The sequence below is a fragment of the Danio rerio genome, chromosome 16 (assembly GCF_052040795.2).
Source record: "Danio rerio strain M-AB ecotype USA chromosome 16, GRCz13ab, whole genome shotgun sequence".
Taxonomy (NCBI): Eukaryota; Metazoa; Chordata; class Actinopteri; order Cypriniformes; family Danionidae; genus Danio; species Danio rerio.
Genome location: NC_141036.1, coordinates 53785167 through 53803370, shown reverse-complemented (window position 1 = coordinate 53803370; position 18204 = coordinate 53785167). Strand labels below are relative to the sequence as shown.

The 18204-nt window shown below is 34.2% G+C and overlaps 1 protein-coding gene across 2 annotated transcripts in view; it reads left to right on the top strand.

Annotated features, from left to right (window-relative positions):
• csmd3a (CUB and Sushi multiple domains 3a) overlaps positions 1 to 18204 on the top strand; it is a 647261-nt gene that overhangs the window by 164930 nt on the left and 464127 nt on the right. For both annotated transcript variants that reach the window (XM_087287879.1, XM_087287878.1), the window contains exons 6-7: positions 8914 to 9026; positions 10952 to 11029. In XM_087287879.1, the coding sequence (XP_087144005.1) occupies positions 8914 to 9026; positions 10952 to 11029 (191 nt within the window). The remainder of the gene's footprint in view (positions 1 to 8913; positions 9027 to 10951; positions 11030 to 18204) is intronic.

Here is an 18204-nt window from a genome sequence, read left to right as displayed (position 1 = left end):
TTCCTTCTTCATTTCTTTCTGTTTTTTTCCTACCTTTTTTCTGTTTACCTTCCTACCTTTTTGTCTGTCCGTCTGTCCATCTATCCGTCCATCCGTCAATCCATCCGTCCGTCCATCCATCCATCCATCCATCCATCCATCCATCCATCCATCCATCCATCTGTCCATCTAATCAGCCTGCCAGTCTGTCTATAGTTTCATATAGTGTCCACTGAATGCATGTTTCTCCATGTAATCAGTCTCCATTCAGTGATAGTGAAGCAGGAGTGAGTCACATTATGTAGTGACCAGAATATCATTGAGACACGCTGGTGGGCTCTTTAGACCAAGGCAAAATAATCACCGAAAATACCCTAGCAACCACAGCAAAACACCCTAGCAACCGCATATCAATGCCTTCTCATCCACCCACAACTCCCTAGCAGCTAGAAAATACAAATCCCCTTTTCTTAGTCTTTCTGCATCTTCTTCCATTTATTTGTGCTCTCAATCTCTTTCCCTACAAATGGGCAGAAAGTGTAAATAAAATAGAGAGGGAGAGAGAGAGAAAGAGAGAGGGGAGGTGTATCCATTTCCTGCATTCCACTGCTGTTTTGATTCATTTGTGTCTTTTCAATTACTGTCTATTTTTGTGCAGTGGGTCAGCAGACAATAGGACAGATGCGCTTAATGCTGTAGTCAAAGCTGGACCTGTAGTCGAAACCGCTCAAGCTCTGTTAGTACAGAGATGCACATTATGTTCACCATAATAATAATGTTATCTGGCCTTTGCCGGTGCTTACACTGCTATTGGTGCCTAATTCTCAGGCGCTTGTACAGCTCACCTTAGGGCAGACATTTTATTTTACTATTATTATTTTTTGCAATATACATGTTATTTTCGGCCAAATAGCTTATCTCAAGGTGTACAGGCTCTAGTGCGTCCCTTCCGAAAATATTTGCGCATTGTTGACTATGCAAAGTCAAGCATCTCTATTATTATCAGCCACATTTACAGTTATAGGGGGTTTAATCGTAGTGCGAACATTAAGTATGTCTCTTTTTATGCACCATCTGTTATGATTTACACTTTAGGGTGTGCTAATACTTATCTTAGTAATCTGATTCCAATTTTTTCAGGTTAAAGATTATCTATTGTCATTCCACATCTACTTGTGTGAGTGACTTTTTATTTTGATGTATTTTCCAAATTGGTTTTAGAGGTTTCTTGATTTCTGCAGGCACACAACATCATAAGATCATAATATTAGATTAGATTTAGATCATGACGTCAGGTGATCAAAAATTCAACATCTAGCCAGCGGCTAAGGACAACGTTATTTTAAAGTCTAATAACAAGGTCAAATTACGTTGATATTTGGTTGATTTTAGGTTGTGTTGGAAAGTGACCAAAATATAACGTCTGATAAATGTCACAGTGGTAACGTCCACACAACGTCAAGGTGTAACATGATTTGACGTTGATATTTGGTTGATTTTAGGACATTGGACATCAACGCTGGGTTTTGACGTCAACCCGATTTTCACTTTCATACAAAATCCGATGTCCCCATGACGTTGGGTACATTGGGATACAACATCAATATGACGTCATGTTGATATCCTGTGCCTGCAGGGATGTACATGTACTGTATTTATTTATTTTCTGTGTTTTTGGGCTTGTGTTTTAGAGTAGTATTATAGAATACATGTAGAAAGCAAGGTTGTTTACATTTTACAAAAAAAATAAAAAATAAATAATAATATAAATATATACAAGTCATTTCACTCTGCGGCCATCTTTGAAATGTACAGTATCTCGAACAGTTTGCACGGGCATTCTGTCTGAATCAAATTCTCCAAAACTGTTTGCCAAGCTTACGATAACATTACATATTTGGAATCACCAATACAATCAAACAACAACTGCCTCATAAGTGTTGTTTCTAAACATTTAAATCAAACAAAACCGTCATTTGTTCAGGTTGCCTGAGCTAATGCGCATGCCAAGGTTATTATAGTTAACGAAAATGAACAAAAAATTGATAACAAAAATTTTAAATAATTGTTGTTTACTGAAATAAAAACAAAAATGCGAGTTAAAAAACTAGAACTAACTGAAACTGTATTGTGTACATGCAAAACTAACTGAAACTAACTAAAATCCTAACAAAACCTTCCTTCGTTTTTGTCTTTGTAAATGTATTCAATACATAATATTACTGTATTCCTTTTAAAAGTAAATCTGTTTAATTCACGCTGCAGGTGTTTGACCTGTATGGCACCTGAGTCTGTAGTCCTGCTGCCATTGGCCAGATCGAGCCGGTTCTCCTTTAGTCAACCTTGCTGTTGCTCCCGCGACAAAACAACGAGTGGACATGACAGCAACATGGTGAAAGCATTACAGGGACTTAAAACTATTGCTTTAACACATCTGTGCCCAATAATGGGTTTTGTTTGTCTATCACGATCGCCAACTAATCTTTTTAACTGGATCTTCTAAATGAACCGGTTGAACTAGTTCACCAAAATGAACTGAATCATTTGAAATGATTTGCATCTCCAGTAAGAACTTATCCACAAACAAACTACTTACTTTTTAACAAGCCTATCTCCCTCTGACTCGAAATAATCCAATATATACTCTTATTAAGTTATTAGAACAGCAACGTTACACTGAGATCAATTTGAGAAGCGGTCAACCGATAATACTGCGTATGTGTGAGTCAATGTACCGAACACCAACAGCACATGACAGCCTGCTGTGAATGAACCAAACTTGAACAACTGCAGCACGGGTAAACCAAGGGCTTAAATGAGAAGATCTAGAGGAAAAAAATGTAATTTTATTTCATAACAGAAAATCATAATGCAATTTATGTAATGAATCATGCTTTAGTTAGGTTGCAAAACTTTACTGTAAGACACTTTTTAGATCGTGTTGATGTTTTAACTGACTGAAATTACAATTGTGGACTAATGTTACCTAATTTTGTTATGTTGAGTCCTAACATCCGTGTTAAAAATATATATAATATATTATATAAGTAAAAAAATAAATAAATAAAAATTATATATATATATATATATATATATATATATATATATATATATATATATATATATATATATATATATATATATATATAATTATTATTGTTATTATGCAATTAGTATTCTAAATAGTTAATCTTAAATGTAGCTGAAAAATAGTCATTTAAGAAATATTTTGCATGAATATTAATTTAATTTGAATGAAATTCTAGAGACAAATCTTTAGAATACCAAAAAAAGATGTTTTATAGAATTATCTGTTGTTTTAGACTTGACGCATGGCAGAGAATTAGGTTTGTTAAGTTTTACCTCCCTTAGTTTTTTTTATTAATCTGGGGTTGCCACAGTGGAATGAACCGCCAACTTATCCTGCAAATATTTTACACAGCCGATGCTCTTCCAGCTGCAACCTAGTACTATAAAACATCCATACACTCTTACTCACACACATACAGTACGGCTAATTTAGTTTATTCAATTCAACTGTACCGCATATCTTTTGGACTGTGGTAGAAACTGCAGCACCTGAAAAAAACCCACACCGACATGGGGAGAGCATGCAAACTCCACACAGAAATGCCAACTGGCCTAGCAGGAACTCAAACCAGCAACCTTCTTGCTGTAAGGTGACAGTGCTAACCACTGAGCCACTTTGTCACCCAAGTTTGGTAAAATAAATAAGTTTGGATTTTTAAGACTTAAGACGCTTTTTCGCCCAAATGGCTCTGCAGCGAGCACCACTTGCTCTCATGTGTTAAAAGCGACTAGTGCTCGTCCGGCGGCGTGCAAGCCAAACTGACATGCTATTTCAGAGTGAATATTTAGAGTTGCATGGTAAACAATATAGGGAGAGATAGACTAGGCGGAATAGCGCTATTTACTTGTGTTTTGTTGTTAAACTAATTAAAATCTACAATATAGATGCTGTACAAGGTCCCTATGAAACTGAAAATAGTCTTATCAATCTTTTATTGGAAGATTTTAGTGGCTGAACAACACTTCTGTAAAGATATAACCCGTTTGTAACAACAACACATTAGCTTTGCATGAAGCTAAAATAGTTTTAAAACAAAACATTACCTTTCTAAAAAAAAAATCCTTCAGCCACTGTTTCATCCTTTCCCCAGCGTGCAAAGGTAACTCCAATATTGATTCAGGTTTTTAAAAAGTTTTGATTCAGCAGGTTTTTACCGATCTCGCGGGCGCGCGCGACCTCTCTTGTGAACGCGCAGCACCAACAGCAGTCGGCGGAGCTGTGTACAAACGGCTGCGCAGTTGTCCAAATCTGCATTTGCTGACAGTCTGACCTGCTAATCGGAATTATGAGAGATGACGGTCCGACTCTATTTAATTGGATGAACATTTTTTTTAGTTTTATGCCTTTATATAAATTTTTATACCCAAAATATAAAAATTTATAATATAAAAATACATATAAATACATTTAGATCATTTACTGTAATCATTACTATAAGACTGTGAAGAGACTTTCAACCAGCACAACAAAAAATGCTTCTGAAGACAATCACCTACTGCACCTTTAAAACTGTATTTTTTAACCACCAGCTCCCTTTAGGACACTGTAACAACTTATTGGCAACCATCAACTGCACATTGAATTTCAGTGATGTGTTAGTGAATCTAGCTGATGGAGAGGGGTCACTGCTGGTGCCAAACTTGAAGTGGATCTTAAAACGTTTTCCCAGTGTGCAGTAAACTAAGTCCTCTTTCAGGCCAGACTGAGTGTTCAAACATGCACAGATGCTTTGACGTTTTACAAATGCACAGAAATCTCTCGTTTGCCCTTTTCAACATTACAGCACTGACAAGTGTTTGAGACTTGAGCTTGAACTATGTTTTTTCTTCAAAAAGCGATTCAACTGTCGGATCTCACTTGAATAATTGCCGCAGTTCCTTTGATTGACGGACGGCGAGGCCGAGTTTGAGTTTCATTTCTGAGAAAAAAAAGGTGAAATGCTTCAGCCTTGAAATAGTGTTTTTGCTGTAGACTTTTACTGTCACTGTTTGTGAAGTTGAAAGTTATGGCCAAGTCCTTGAAGCATTTGCAAAGGAACAATAATGCTGTAATGTTGGTGTCAAACAGTGCAATTTTGACATTATTTGCATCTCAGTAAATAGCATATTCATTTTTAAAGGTCACTTTTCATGGCAAGTGAAGATTCAGATGCTTTCTCGCTTTAGTCTGCTTCAAAAGACATCACTGAGCTGTACAATAATATCATAATGACAAGTGTATATATATTTATGTATATTCATGCATGTGGCAGATGCTTTTATGCGAAGCCACTTAGACTACATTTAAGGTTTACAGTTTTATAAGCTCATGCATTCACTGGGAATTGGACCTATGACCTTGTTTTTGCAAACACCGTGCCTTACAGTCTGAGCTACACAAGAACCATTGGTCATAAATTGTGCATGTTTATTTAAATGCTTTTATTGTAGTATTATTATAACCGGTTTTCCACGGTATTTAGACGGCTGTTGAATAAGAACAATATTATGTTTATTTATGTGTGTTACTAATATTACAGTTATCATACACACTCAAAAGTAAAGGTACACAATTTGATGGTACCCTTTCAACAAGTTTACTTTTGTACTGTACGGGTAGATATTAGTACCTTTAGGGCAGGGGTTCTCTACTGGTTTGGCCATGGGACCCACATTTTTACATGGTCATCAAGCCGCGACCCAAATTTTTAGAAACTATAATACAATTTTAGGAATTATACTTAATATGTATTTACTTGTTAACATAACAAGTAGTGACAGATAAATCATCAAAAATTCAGCAAGACTTATAAATAAACCATATTTTTTTGCTGTCATTTAACAAAATGGATCAAATTATAGAAATATTACACAGTAAAAATGACAAATACTATTAATAATAAACTTAATAAAACATCTTTTCTGGTTTCTAAATGTTGTTTTAATTTAGAAGGTTTCATGCTCTCTTATAAGAGCACCTCACTACATGTGACACTAAGGCTTTAAGTCTTAGACAAAGTTTTTGTCAATATATATACCCATACTTTACATATTCGGGGCCGTACTTGGGCTTCGACATATTTTTTGCAATAATTAAATGAAATTTCACATTTCAAACGGTAGAGTTGTTGCACACGAATTTCAAAATAAAAGTTCGATATAAGCAAAATAAGTAAAAAATGTAACTTTTGTTGTACTGTTTTTTTGACCACACACTCCACGACCCACTGAAAATGTTCCCACAACTTTTGGGTCGCGACCCACCAGTTGAAAAACACCGCTTTAGGGTACACATTTGTACCTTTGAGATTCACTTTTGTAACTTTTGGGGGCGATCACACTTAACCCGTTTTTTTGCATCGAGAGTCACCTTTTTGGAGTGATTTATCAACGACAGTGAGCGTTTTGCGCCCTGCTTATGTGCCATGTGTTTTTGCTGTTGTGCACTGTGTGCTCAGAGTTAAAAGAAAGTCAACTCTGAACAGAAAAAGCGCATTACGTCAGTCACGTCTGTTTATTCTCCAATTAAATGAAAACGGGATTTGACTGCAGTATTTGTGTTGTTATGACAACTACAGAGACTTTTGAAAGTGGAGGAGAGACTTGTGGCAAAGACCTTAGAACGACCAAGAGGAGACACTCAATAGAACGTTCCATTGCAACAGCAGCGCCCAGCAACAGTCCCGGATTCCACCATTTTGGAGTGAAAGATATCGGCTGTCCATTGGATCTTATTGCTGTCATGATGGCAAGCAGCTGCATTGTTTTTTTATTTATTTATTTAAAAAGCGCATTAAAGCTGAGATATAACCTGAAAGACGACAATACAACACTTACTGCATTGTTTATTTATTTAAAAAGCGCATTAAAGCTGAGATATAACCTGAAAGACGACAATACAACACTTACTATCACAATCATCAGCACTTTTAATAGTTTATTTTACAGACTTATAATATGCTGCTGTTCTATTGGAGTTTTCAATCCAAAATGTCCGCCGTGCAATCTAGTTTCCCAAAATGCACTAGAGTGTTCCTTCTACATCACAAATCTTGAATATCACAATATTATTAATCATTAAAATGAAATCAACAGCAACACTCTATAATATATACTATTGAGCTGATTCAGTTATTGTCTAGTGACAATCGCACCACGCTTCTTTTCGTTTTGTCAACAAAAAGGCAGTGTGTCTTGCATTTTTTGAAGGTTAAAGCTAGTGTGATCGACACCTTAAGGTACTATGAGCAGGGATCTTGCTAGTGGGGACAGAGTGCATAGGGCGCTGGCTATTCAGGGCCCGCACAAACCCCTTAACCACCCCCTACTTTCACTTTTGCCGACCGCATCCACCCAACCCAAATTCGTCCCCCTATTCTTCTCCGCGCTCTCCACTTTCGATGATCTCAGTTGGTTTAGTTTCACCAACTAAGTGTGGGCAGGAACGAAAGATGTGGGATATGCAAAACAGCATAAACAGTTGAAGGCAAAATGATTAGCCCTCCTGTAAAATGTTTAATATTTTTTAAATATACAAATCTTTAATTTTATTTAAAAGTGGCTAATTCCACTTCTAACCTTTCTTCTTTTTACACCTCTAGTTTGAAAAAAGTCAGGAAAGTGGGTGAGCTTTCAGCTTTGTTTAGGTGGGAATGTCGAGTGGTAAAAGATGGAAGGGTTTGCATGAAAAGAGAAGTTTGGGGGGGTCCTGGCTATTTAGGTCCCGCACAAAACCCTTAACAACCCACTTACTTTTACGACTGTGGCGACCTTTGAAATAGAGACTTATGCCGAGTTCAGACTGCATGATTTTTAAAGTAGTTGTGTCACAGATGTTTTCACACTGCTTGACTGTCTGGGCTTGTGTTTCGTCGCTGCTTTGTTTACACTGCAAGATGGATCGGCGACTGGGACATTCACATTGCATGACTTTACTATAGGAAGAATCGCCGACAACTTCGTCCAAACTACGTCTCACAGCCAAAAACACGTGTATATATTTTGTTATTAACTACATAATGAGAAAGAAGCCTTTAATGGGGTAGAGTATGCACATGTTTGCTCACCTGGGTTTAAAGGGAATTAGCAATTTCTCCTCAACGTTGATAATAAACTAATTTCTTTCTGTATGAAACGTCAAACAGACACGGTTGCTCCTGAATCCAGTCAAACCTCCACTAGTTTTTCCTCCATTTCGTGGGTCCAAATAAACCGAAAAAGAGCGCTTTTAACTTCTCCCCCAGCCTCCCGCTGACCTGCAGCAGGTATACACACACGCACACACAAGTGAAAGCTGCTCTCTCATTGGCTGTAGGTGATCACTGATGTTATTTTCAGTCAAAACTCAATTCACACGGCATGATTTGAATTGCCGACAGCTCCAGATATTTAGCACGCCAAATATCTCACAGGCATCGGCGACTCATCTGCGATTCTCTCAGATCGCGTCTTTGAAAGTTCATACTGTGTGATTGTCACTCACGTGCATGAGCGGCGATTTGCCTGTGATTTCAGGCATTTGTCGGCGATTTCTCAAAACCTGTCGGCGAGCCAAAATCGGGGCTAAAATCACGCAGTCTGAACTAGGCATAAGCCAAAGAAAAATGAATGAATGTCTGAACGGGCCGTTGGTTTTTTATGTTATGTTTTCTTAAAGTTATGAGTCATATTTAAAAAGGGGCCACAAGAATTTGTAAAAGTTAAATTTTCTCGAGAGATCAGGCTGGGTTATCCCTGCTCAAATAGACAGATTATAAATCAATTCAGAATTATGAGGGATTTCATTTAAACACACAGTCATATTATGATTTCATTTAATCATACAGTAAAAGGCAATGGTTTAATCTGTCTGCATCTTATTTACAGGTTATCAGGAATTAATATTCCTGTGCCAATAGTGAGCAACAAGAACTGGCTACGGCTTCATTTCGTAACAGACAACAGCCATCGGCATAAAGGATTCAGCGCTCAATATCAAGGTAGAGTTTACAAAGATTTTCCTTTAAATATGATGTGATTCAGATTGATTTCATGTCATTTATGTCTGGTAATTGCTTATGGAAAATCTCTGGGAAAAACAAAAACATTTAAAGGTTGTCTTTTACAATAGAAATAAAGTCCAGATTAATTTTAAGGTTAAGGTTGGCTTACACTGTGCGATTTTTATTCATTTTTTTTATAATCCTAACTGATTGTAGCATGTCATCAGCATCAGACTGAATGACAATGAAGACGCGTCAAACAGAAGAAATATCCCATGAAGTTTGATGTCATCCGTTCGTGACACTTTCACTATCCCGCGTTCTGAAATGAATCCTCACAGCAAATGTAAACAATCTGTAGTGGCTATTTTGTTAACTGTTTTGACATTCCCCGGCGGTCATTTGAATGAGGTATATGCACACGAACTTTTCATTTCGGCCTGCCAGCGTCAGCGCTTACGGTCTTTCTATTAGAAAAATTGGCAGGTTTAACGTCTGATTTCTTTAAAAATCTGTGATCTTCACTTCCTGATAGATATACGATATAAAGTAAGTCTCAGACCAGACAAGAAGCACTACATTTAACTCCTTTTCCCCCGCCATGTCTTTAAAATACAACAGTTTATTTTACTCCAGTATTTTCAATGGAGTTTCTGCTTTTATTGGTTCTTGAGTTCACACACTGCAGGAAAGTGTCTGAAAGCTTTTGACACTGTCAGAACTTCATCAGAGGAAAATTATGATCGCAACGGGAATTGAGCGGCTGTCTGTGAACATGTCAAACCAACAATCAAAGACCAGAGATTTTAGCCTAGGATTTCACAAATCTTTTAGGATTTATTAATTAAATTAAATTAAATTAAATTAAATTAAATTAAATTAAATTAAATTAAATTAAAATCAATTCAATTGAATATAATCGAATCAAATCTAATCTAATTTAACTTAATTTAATTTTAATTTAATTTAAATCAATGTTTTAAGACTACATTTAGTTAGCCTAATTACAAAAAATAAATAAATTAATTAAATAAAATTATAATAATACATATAATAATATAAAAATATAATGATAATAGTTTTCAGTTTTGAATATAAAATAAATTGTCCTTTATTCCTTGGATGCTAAGCTGGATTTTCAGCATCATTAATGTCTTCAATCTGACTAATATGCTGATTCTTCACTATTTGTCTTATTTGCAGTTTTTTTTTTAAAGAGATTTGTTTAAAAAGTAAATAAATGTTTAATTTTTTATATACAGTTAAATAATCTGTCTTTCATTAGTTCGCTAATTCAGTTAATTGCTTGTTTTAGATGAACTTTGGTTGAACGTCTGCTTAAAATGTGCTTGGATTTTTAATTTCATCTCACCCTATTATGCACAAAATCTACAAAATAGTCCTAATTTTCTTTGCTAAATGAAATCCATTTTGATTTCGGGTCACATTTTGACCTTGACAGCTTTCATTTGATTCACCTCTTCCTTAAAAGTAATTACATGTAATATTGGCTAAATCTCGAATCACCTTGCTACTCTTAATCAGCTGATAATTACAATAAATGACTTAATTTCTCATAATGTGGAGCGGAAGGTGGCATGTCAGAAGTTGAATCAAAGCCTGGTCCACAAGTTATTAATTAATTAATTTATTTTTAATTCAGTTGTAGAAATGTAGAAAATTTCAGAGATGAAGGAAGCACAGCATAAGTGTAGAGAGAGAGATAAATTATGAATTGAATGAATAACTTTAAACAGAACCTGGCTGAGATGAGCCAATTTGTTTTGACATTTTAACTTGTTTTCTAATTAACATTTTTGAAACTATTGCTCATGTTTCTGCAGCAGGCTTTAAAAAATCTAATCTACATCTAATGTGTGCCTGATTTTTTTTCTTCTTTTTTTGTTTTGTTTCCTGAGCAGTGAAACGATCTGGGGATTTTAAGTCAAGAGGAGTCAAATTATTACCTGGAAAAGACAACACAAGCAAGTTTTCCATCAGTGAGTATGTTTTCATTGTCTTTGTGCAATAAAGTGGCAAGCAATTTTGTAGAATTTGATGTTCTCCCTGTTGAGACAGAATGCACAAGCATACTGCCCGAAAGGCGTTTCAAAGATGGCCGCTAAGTGAAATGACTTGTCTTAAAGGAACTTTGAGTGAACACAGCCACATTTTTGATCACAAAAAAAAAAAAAATACATGAATAAATAAATAAATAAATAAATATTTGTTTAATTTAATTTAATTTAATTTAATTTAATTTAATTTAATTTAATTTAATTTAATTTATTATTTTATTTTCATTTATTTTCATTTATTTTATTTTTTGTTTTAGTTTCATTTATTTTGTTGTCATTTATTTTCATTTATTTATTTTTTTATTTTATTTTATTTTATTTATTTTATTTTATTTTATTTAAATTTATTTTATTTTATTTTATTTTATTTTATTTTATTTTATTGTATTTTATTTTATTTTATTTATGTATTTTATGTATTTTTTATTTTATTTTTATATTTTATTTTCATTTATTTTATTTTGTATTTTATTTTCATTTATTTTATTTATGTTTTATTTATATTTTATATTTTATTTTATTTTATTTTCATTTATTTTACTTTTTCTTTTCTTTTTATTTATTTTATTTTCATTTATTTTATTTTATTATTTTATTTATTTATTTATTTTAATTTATTTTATTTTTAACTTTAGATTTTTACTTATTTTAATTTCATCTATTTTATTTTCATTTATTTTATTTTTATTTATGTATTTATTTATTTTTTTAATTTTATATATATATTAAAAAAAATTGTACTATTACATTTTTTGTAGTATGTTTTACAAGAAAATTCCATGGACCCTACCATACACCCAGCGCAATTAGACGCAAGACGTGTTTGGCACAATTTGTTGCTATTTTCAGACCAATGCAATTTTAACGTTTTGCACTACGTGTTTAAATAGCAAATCCATTTGTGCTGCTTTGTAGACTCATGGGTGTGCTGGCCTAAAAAGGTAGTGTGTTAAGGCGCATTTATGGCGCGTTGCTATTTTGAAAAAATAAAATACTCCCATGCCTTCTTCATCTTGGGGGGCTTTTTTCAGTTTACCCATGACAATCTGCATTTGTATAATGTCATTATTATTAGCAGTATTATTTATTATATGCATATTTATATTACTTTTAATATAAACAAGTTTAGATTTGTCCACCTGTCATGTTATGGAGACATATGCATCACCTTATGGGACATAGAGACAAGATGTACGTTTAATTTTAACTCAAGTTTTTGACCACATTTTGTTATTATTGTTCATTTATTCATTTGCTGGAAATTAGAACACAACTTAGAAATAGTTTTGAAACAAATCTTTGTGCTTAACTAACAAAATTAAATATGTAGGGTAATGGATGTCTTCAGTGGATTAAGTTTCCATCGTTTTCTTATCCACGAAAGTAAAGGAGTAAAAGAGGCCGAATGGAGGAGGCTCATTCTTTATCCTCATGCTGCAGATGGTCTGTTTAACTGTTTTCTTTATAGTGAAGCATTCAGTTTTTGTAATGTAAGTAGTAAATTCACCATGAAGAGACGCAACTAAGTTTTAAAGGTAATGTGAGATTAGACTCTGATTGGTTTAGTAATTGTTATGCTCAAAACCCACCCATGACTCATTAAGAGAATAAGCACAACCCTGTTAGACCATGTGCCAGGGCACAGAGCATATTTTCCATCCTTAAAATAGCAAAAGTGAATTTGAATACGCCCTTTGCTTTGCTATGCTTTTGTGCCATGCTCTTTAGACGTTGTGCTTAGTTCATTAAAATAGAGCCCCATGTGTCACTTTGTTTATTGGTAATTTGTTGCTCACAATTTATTCCATATTCTGTTGCAGGAATATGACCAAAATCTTGGTGTATACTGAAATAAACAGTTTTTATCTTTATTGGTAGAATGCATGTGCATACATATATATATATATATATATATATATATATATATATATATATATATATATATATATATATATATATATATATATATATATATATATATATATATGTATATATATATATATATATATATATATTTTTTTTTTTTTTTTTTGGAGACACAAGTCATGCTTCTTCTTCTTTTCTTTTTTTTTGTGCATAGTGAGTGACATTCTCAATAATGTCATTTCATGCAGTGTTGAAACAAGTATGATATTATCAAAGTCAATACATATAGCACACTCATATTGAAAGCCATGAACAAGCAATAATAATTTAACTCTTTCAAATAATAGTATCTTTATAGTTAAAAAAAAGTCCAAGAAGTTACCTGATATTACGCTTTATTAAATCTGCATTGGTTTCTATTTAATATTAATTGTCAAACATTAACATGTATATTAAACAATATATAAATATATATAAGTTTTATTTTATTTATTTATTTATTGTTTAATTTAATTTAATTTAATTTAATTTAATTTAATTTAATTTAATTTAATTTAATTTAATTTAATATTTTATTTATTTTATTTTATTTTATTTTAGTTACATTTTGTATTATATTTATTCTTATTTTATTTATTTTATTTTGTGTTTTTGTAATTTATTTATTTATTTTTATTTTATTTTATTTTGTATTAATTTAATTTAATTTAATTTTGTTTTATATTATTTAATTCGTTTTAATTAAAGCAGGTTTGATCCTCCATGTTGCCTCTTTTACATTAAAGTAATGTAATGTGATGTCATTTAAATATATAAGTTGGTCACACTTTATTTTAAAGTACAATTATTGCTGTAAATACACAAATAACACAATTTTGCCTCGAAAAACTTCTAAGTTGCTTAATATTATTAGTTATCAAGCTGGTGGGTTTATATATCTATTTGTGATGTAGAATGAGAGAATACAGAATATGTACTTTATAAATAATAATAAACTGCCAATAATAACATTTGCAACTGAAATACAAAAATGATTTTAACATCATGACAAATATTTTCCCATTTCACAGCTATTTACAAAGATTAATTTTTTTTTCCTTCAAGTAAACATCAGGCGCTGCGTAATTACGGCTTTTAATATTATTGCTCTAATATCATAAAAGCTCTTCTCTGGTTCATTTCTTTCTGATGTGCTTTCCCCGATAATTGTTTAATATTCTGCCTCCATGTTATTGCACTGATCATTTTGGTCTCTACACGAAACACGAACAATGCCACATATTTGTAATCCTCCTGCTCGCCGTTTAGCAAATGGATCAAAGGAAATTAGCGCGCCGGACCAAACCCAAATCTGCATTTTGATGAATGGAGCTTAGCTTGACTTCCAGGTCTCCCATCGGCATGAAGAGACGGTCAGATCGGCTTTACAGGCTCACAGGTGGATGGATTTCACTCCAGCCGAGTCTTAATTACTCAGCCGAGACGGTCATCCAAAAACCGCCGGCGTAACCTGAATCACATGCTGATGCACCATCGATATCTGTGCAAATCATTTGTGCAGGCAGTGGAATGAGAAACTGCTTTTTAATGGATGCATTGTGACGAAACGCAGAAGCAAACCAATCTGTTTTTTTGCTCTCAACATACTTAGCACTGCAAAATGCTGTTAATGCACACAAATTGATTAAGTTAACTTAATGTTTTTAACAATATAAGTGGAAGAAAAATAAAACAATTAAGTTGATATTACACCCCCATAATAAACGAAAAAGGTTGTGGGTGGTGGATTTCCCAAGGTAAACAAACAAACAAAAAAAAAAAACTTTCGACAACTAAACCCGGACACTCAGTTCAGAGTACTTGAATAGATTTATAAGACATAAGTAGCAATTTAAATGAGCATCTCTTCAGGGTGGCCACTGGCTAAAATAACAAACAAAAGAATCTGCAAAGTACATGTAAATAAACTAAATTACCTGTAAGTCTTTGATGAAAAAAATACGGGAAGCGTATGCCTTCCTCCCTGAACATAAACAAAGTCAAAAGTGAATAAATAAATAGTCAGGCCTACAAGCTCCAGCTCTCAATAAGTTGCAGGCATACATTTCAAAAAGAAATATTGTTTGGTCGTCGGCTGAGGGGTAAGGAAATCTAGGCGCTCTCCACTCCCAGCAAGCATCGCACCACAAAAGAGCTCCTCTAACTTTGCAAAATTACAAAACTATAAAACAAAGCTTTGCTAAAGTTAACATGAAATATATACAGTCAAGCCTGAAATCACTAACCCCAATTCAATAAAAAAAAACAAGAAACACAAATGCACTGAAACTTTAAATATCGATTATTTTATGTATATTATACAATGCTTATCATAAAGAAGAAAACCCCTCACACATCTCTCATTTATCATTCATTTTCTTTTCGGCTTAGTCCCTTTAGTAATCTGGGGTCGCCACAGCGGAATGAACCGCCAACTTATACAGCATATGTTTTACGCAACAGATGCCCTTCCAGCTGCGTCCCATCTCTGGGAAACATCCATACACACTCATTCACACTCATACACCACAGACAATTTAGCTTCCCCAATTCACCTGTCCGAACACATCTCCTTTTTTACTATAATATTGTCTATAGGCACAATAATATACTTGAGTACATTAGATCAGTCAATGTACCATAAGCATAACTGGAATTAATCTAACTAAATAACTTAAGAACACAGTACAGAAAATAGTACACCACAATAATATCTTAGGGATTTTTAATTGCAGTACTTCGTTTGAATTTAAATGTATTTGTGTAAATCAAACACAAAAAACAGTTTCAAAACAGTTTAAAACAGAAGTATCTGAATTTTGAAAAAGTATCTTCCGACTTTACTCCCAGGCTTTTGAAATGGACATAAAAATTGATGTAGAAATAGCATTGTTTGGATGGTCAGACCAGGCTCTAACTTGGCCTAAATATCAACAACTCTCCTTAATGTTTGGTATGGTGTTGGCCAAGAGAGTGATTCTGATGGAGTGGAAATCCACAACACCTCCAAATTTTTTTTTAAATGGTTAGCTGAAATGGTTTCTGCCCTCAAGTTGGAAAGGATACGCTTCTCTAGATTTGGCAAACAAAAGTTGTATGACAAAACATGGGGCCCCTTCCTTAGATGTATAGGTTAATAATGTTTCTGTAATATTTTTTTTCTGGTAATAATTTTTTTTTTCTTCTCTCCACTACCTTTTTACGTTCCATCAGTGTGGCTAAAATTTCTTTATTGTTTTGTGATGGTGCTGTATAATTGCTGTAATGTTTGCTTGTGTTCTGGTGCATGTTCTAGTTAGTATAAGGTAATAACACCGAGATAAGGGTGTTAACATATATACATGATGTACATTATTTGGTGTTATGTTTTTACAAAAAACTTCTATAAATAAAACAGTTTCAAAACAAAACAGCTTAAATGCACCAATATTTATTGTCTATATTCACTAAAGAAATGCTACACCCAAATTAATACCTAAGTGAAAAAAAATCAATACAAATATTAATAAATAACAAAAATCAAGGGAAGCAAATTATATATATATATATATATATATATATATATATATATATATATATATATATATATATATATATATATATATATAGTAGAAACTTTGTGGTTTGCACCTGATTTGAATTAAATGTGTTATCCTTCTATACCTAAATGTGTTCAGTGGCCAGACTTTTAACCGACATTTAAGGGGCACCTATGGTGAAAAATCATCTTTTGTAATCTGTTTGGACAGAACTGTGTGTAGGTATAGTGTGTCCACAGTCATATTGGGGTGATATTGTAACAAGGAGACTGACACGGAGGGATCCATTATGTAGTATTTATTAGTCAAGCTTTCACTCAAACACACAGTATGCACTAAAGTGCAAACACACATCCACAACAGTCTATGAAGTATCAAGACTGGCAATGAACAGACACAGAGGGTTTTACCAGGCATGGGTCGTGGGCAGGCTGCAAGTATCAGAGTCCGTGTATCAGGCGTGGGTCGTGGGCAGGCAGAAAGCGAAGCAGAGTCAGAAAACAGGCTGGAGTAATGCACGAAGAATCAGGCAGGGAATAACGCTCAGTAATGCTGGCCGGGGCTAAACAACAGCTGCGTCCCAAATGGCACACTATACACTATACACTCATGCACTATGTACTTATGCACTTACACACTCAACAGGATAGTATATGTATGTAGTGTTGTCCCAAATGGCACACTAATGTTTTTTTACTAAGCGGAAATTCAAACCATTTCCCTGATGACGTTTGACTGTTGCCAAATCAGTGAAATAAACGACTGAATTATCAAGTAATACCTGCCGCGAGTATTGCCGCATTTACCATCCGGAGACGCTATAATCACTCTCGTAGGAGAATTTTGCTTTCACCATCCAAAATAAATAAAGTTATCCAACATGTGCGTCCGAACGCTCCGCCCCTTCCGCTACGTAAGCAAACCTGCGGTCGTTGAGTGCGTGAAGTGTCCATCATTACACACTTCATTTTAGCGGCTAAATGAGTGCGTCATCCGGGTAATTAAAGTGCACTTAATATTTTGAGAGTTTTCAATGTGAACACACTACTTACACTATTTATACTACAAAATGGCATAAAATAGTGCATAAGTATGCGATTTGGGACGCAACTAAGACTTCGCACTGACTGAGTGTTTGGAGCTGGCTTATAAAGGGTACGTGGGTCGTTAGCTTGATTCAGAACAGGTGTATGCACAATCAGCGTGTATGGATGATGTAATGCTAGAAGTCCGGAGATGGCGGCCTCTGCTGGCCAGCGAGGGGAATGACTGGGACCGAGTCGGTGACAGATATAAAGACAACAATATTAAGCCATCAATAGAAAGTAACACTGTGGTTAAAAGAGTCTTGCAGATGACAATACTTATTGTCTACTTACGTTTGCGATACTTATTTTATTTATTGTTTGTGCGTCTGAGGTTGACGCCGTTAGATGAAGATGTTACCAAACGCTCCAACAGAACAGCGCCATTGTGGTCCAGTGGTCAGCATATTGCGATACAACACTGCTGAACCAGGCTACGTAGTGGCGCAGTAGGTAGTGCTATCGGAGTTTGCATGTTCTCCCTGCATTCACGTGGGTTTCCTCCGGGTGCTCCGGTTTCCCCCACAGTCCAAAGACATGCGGTACAGGTGAATTGGGTAGGCTAAAC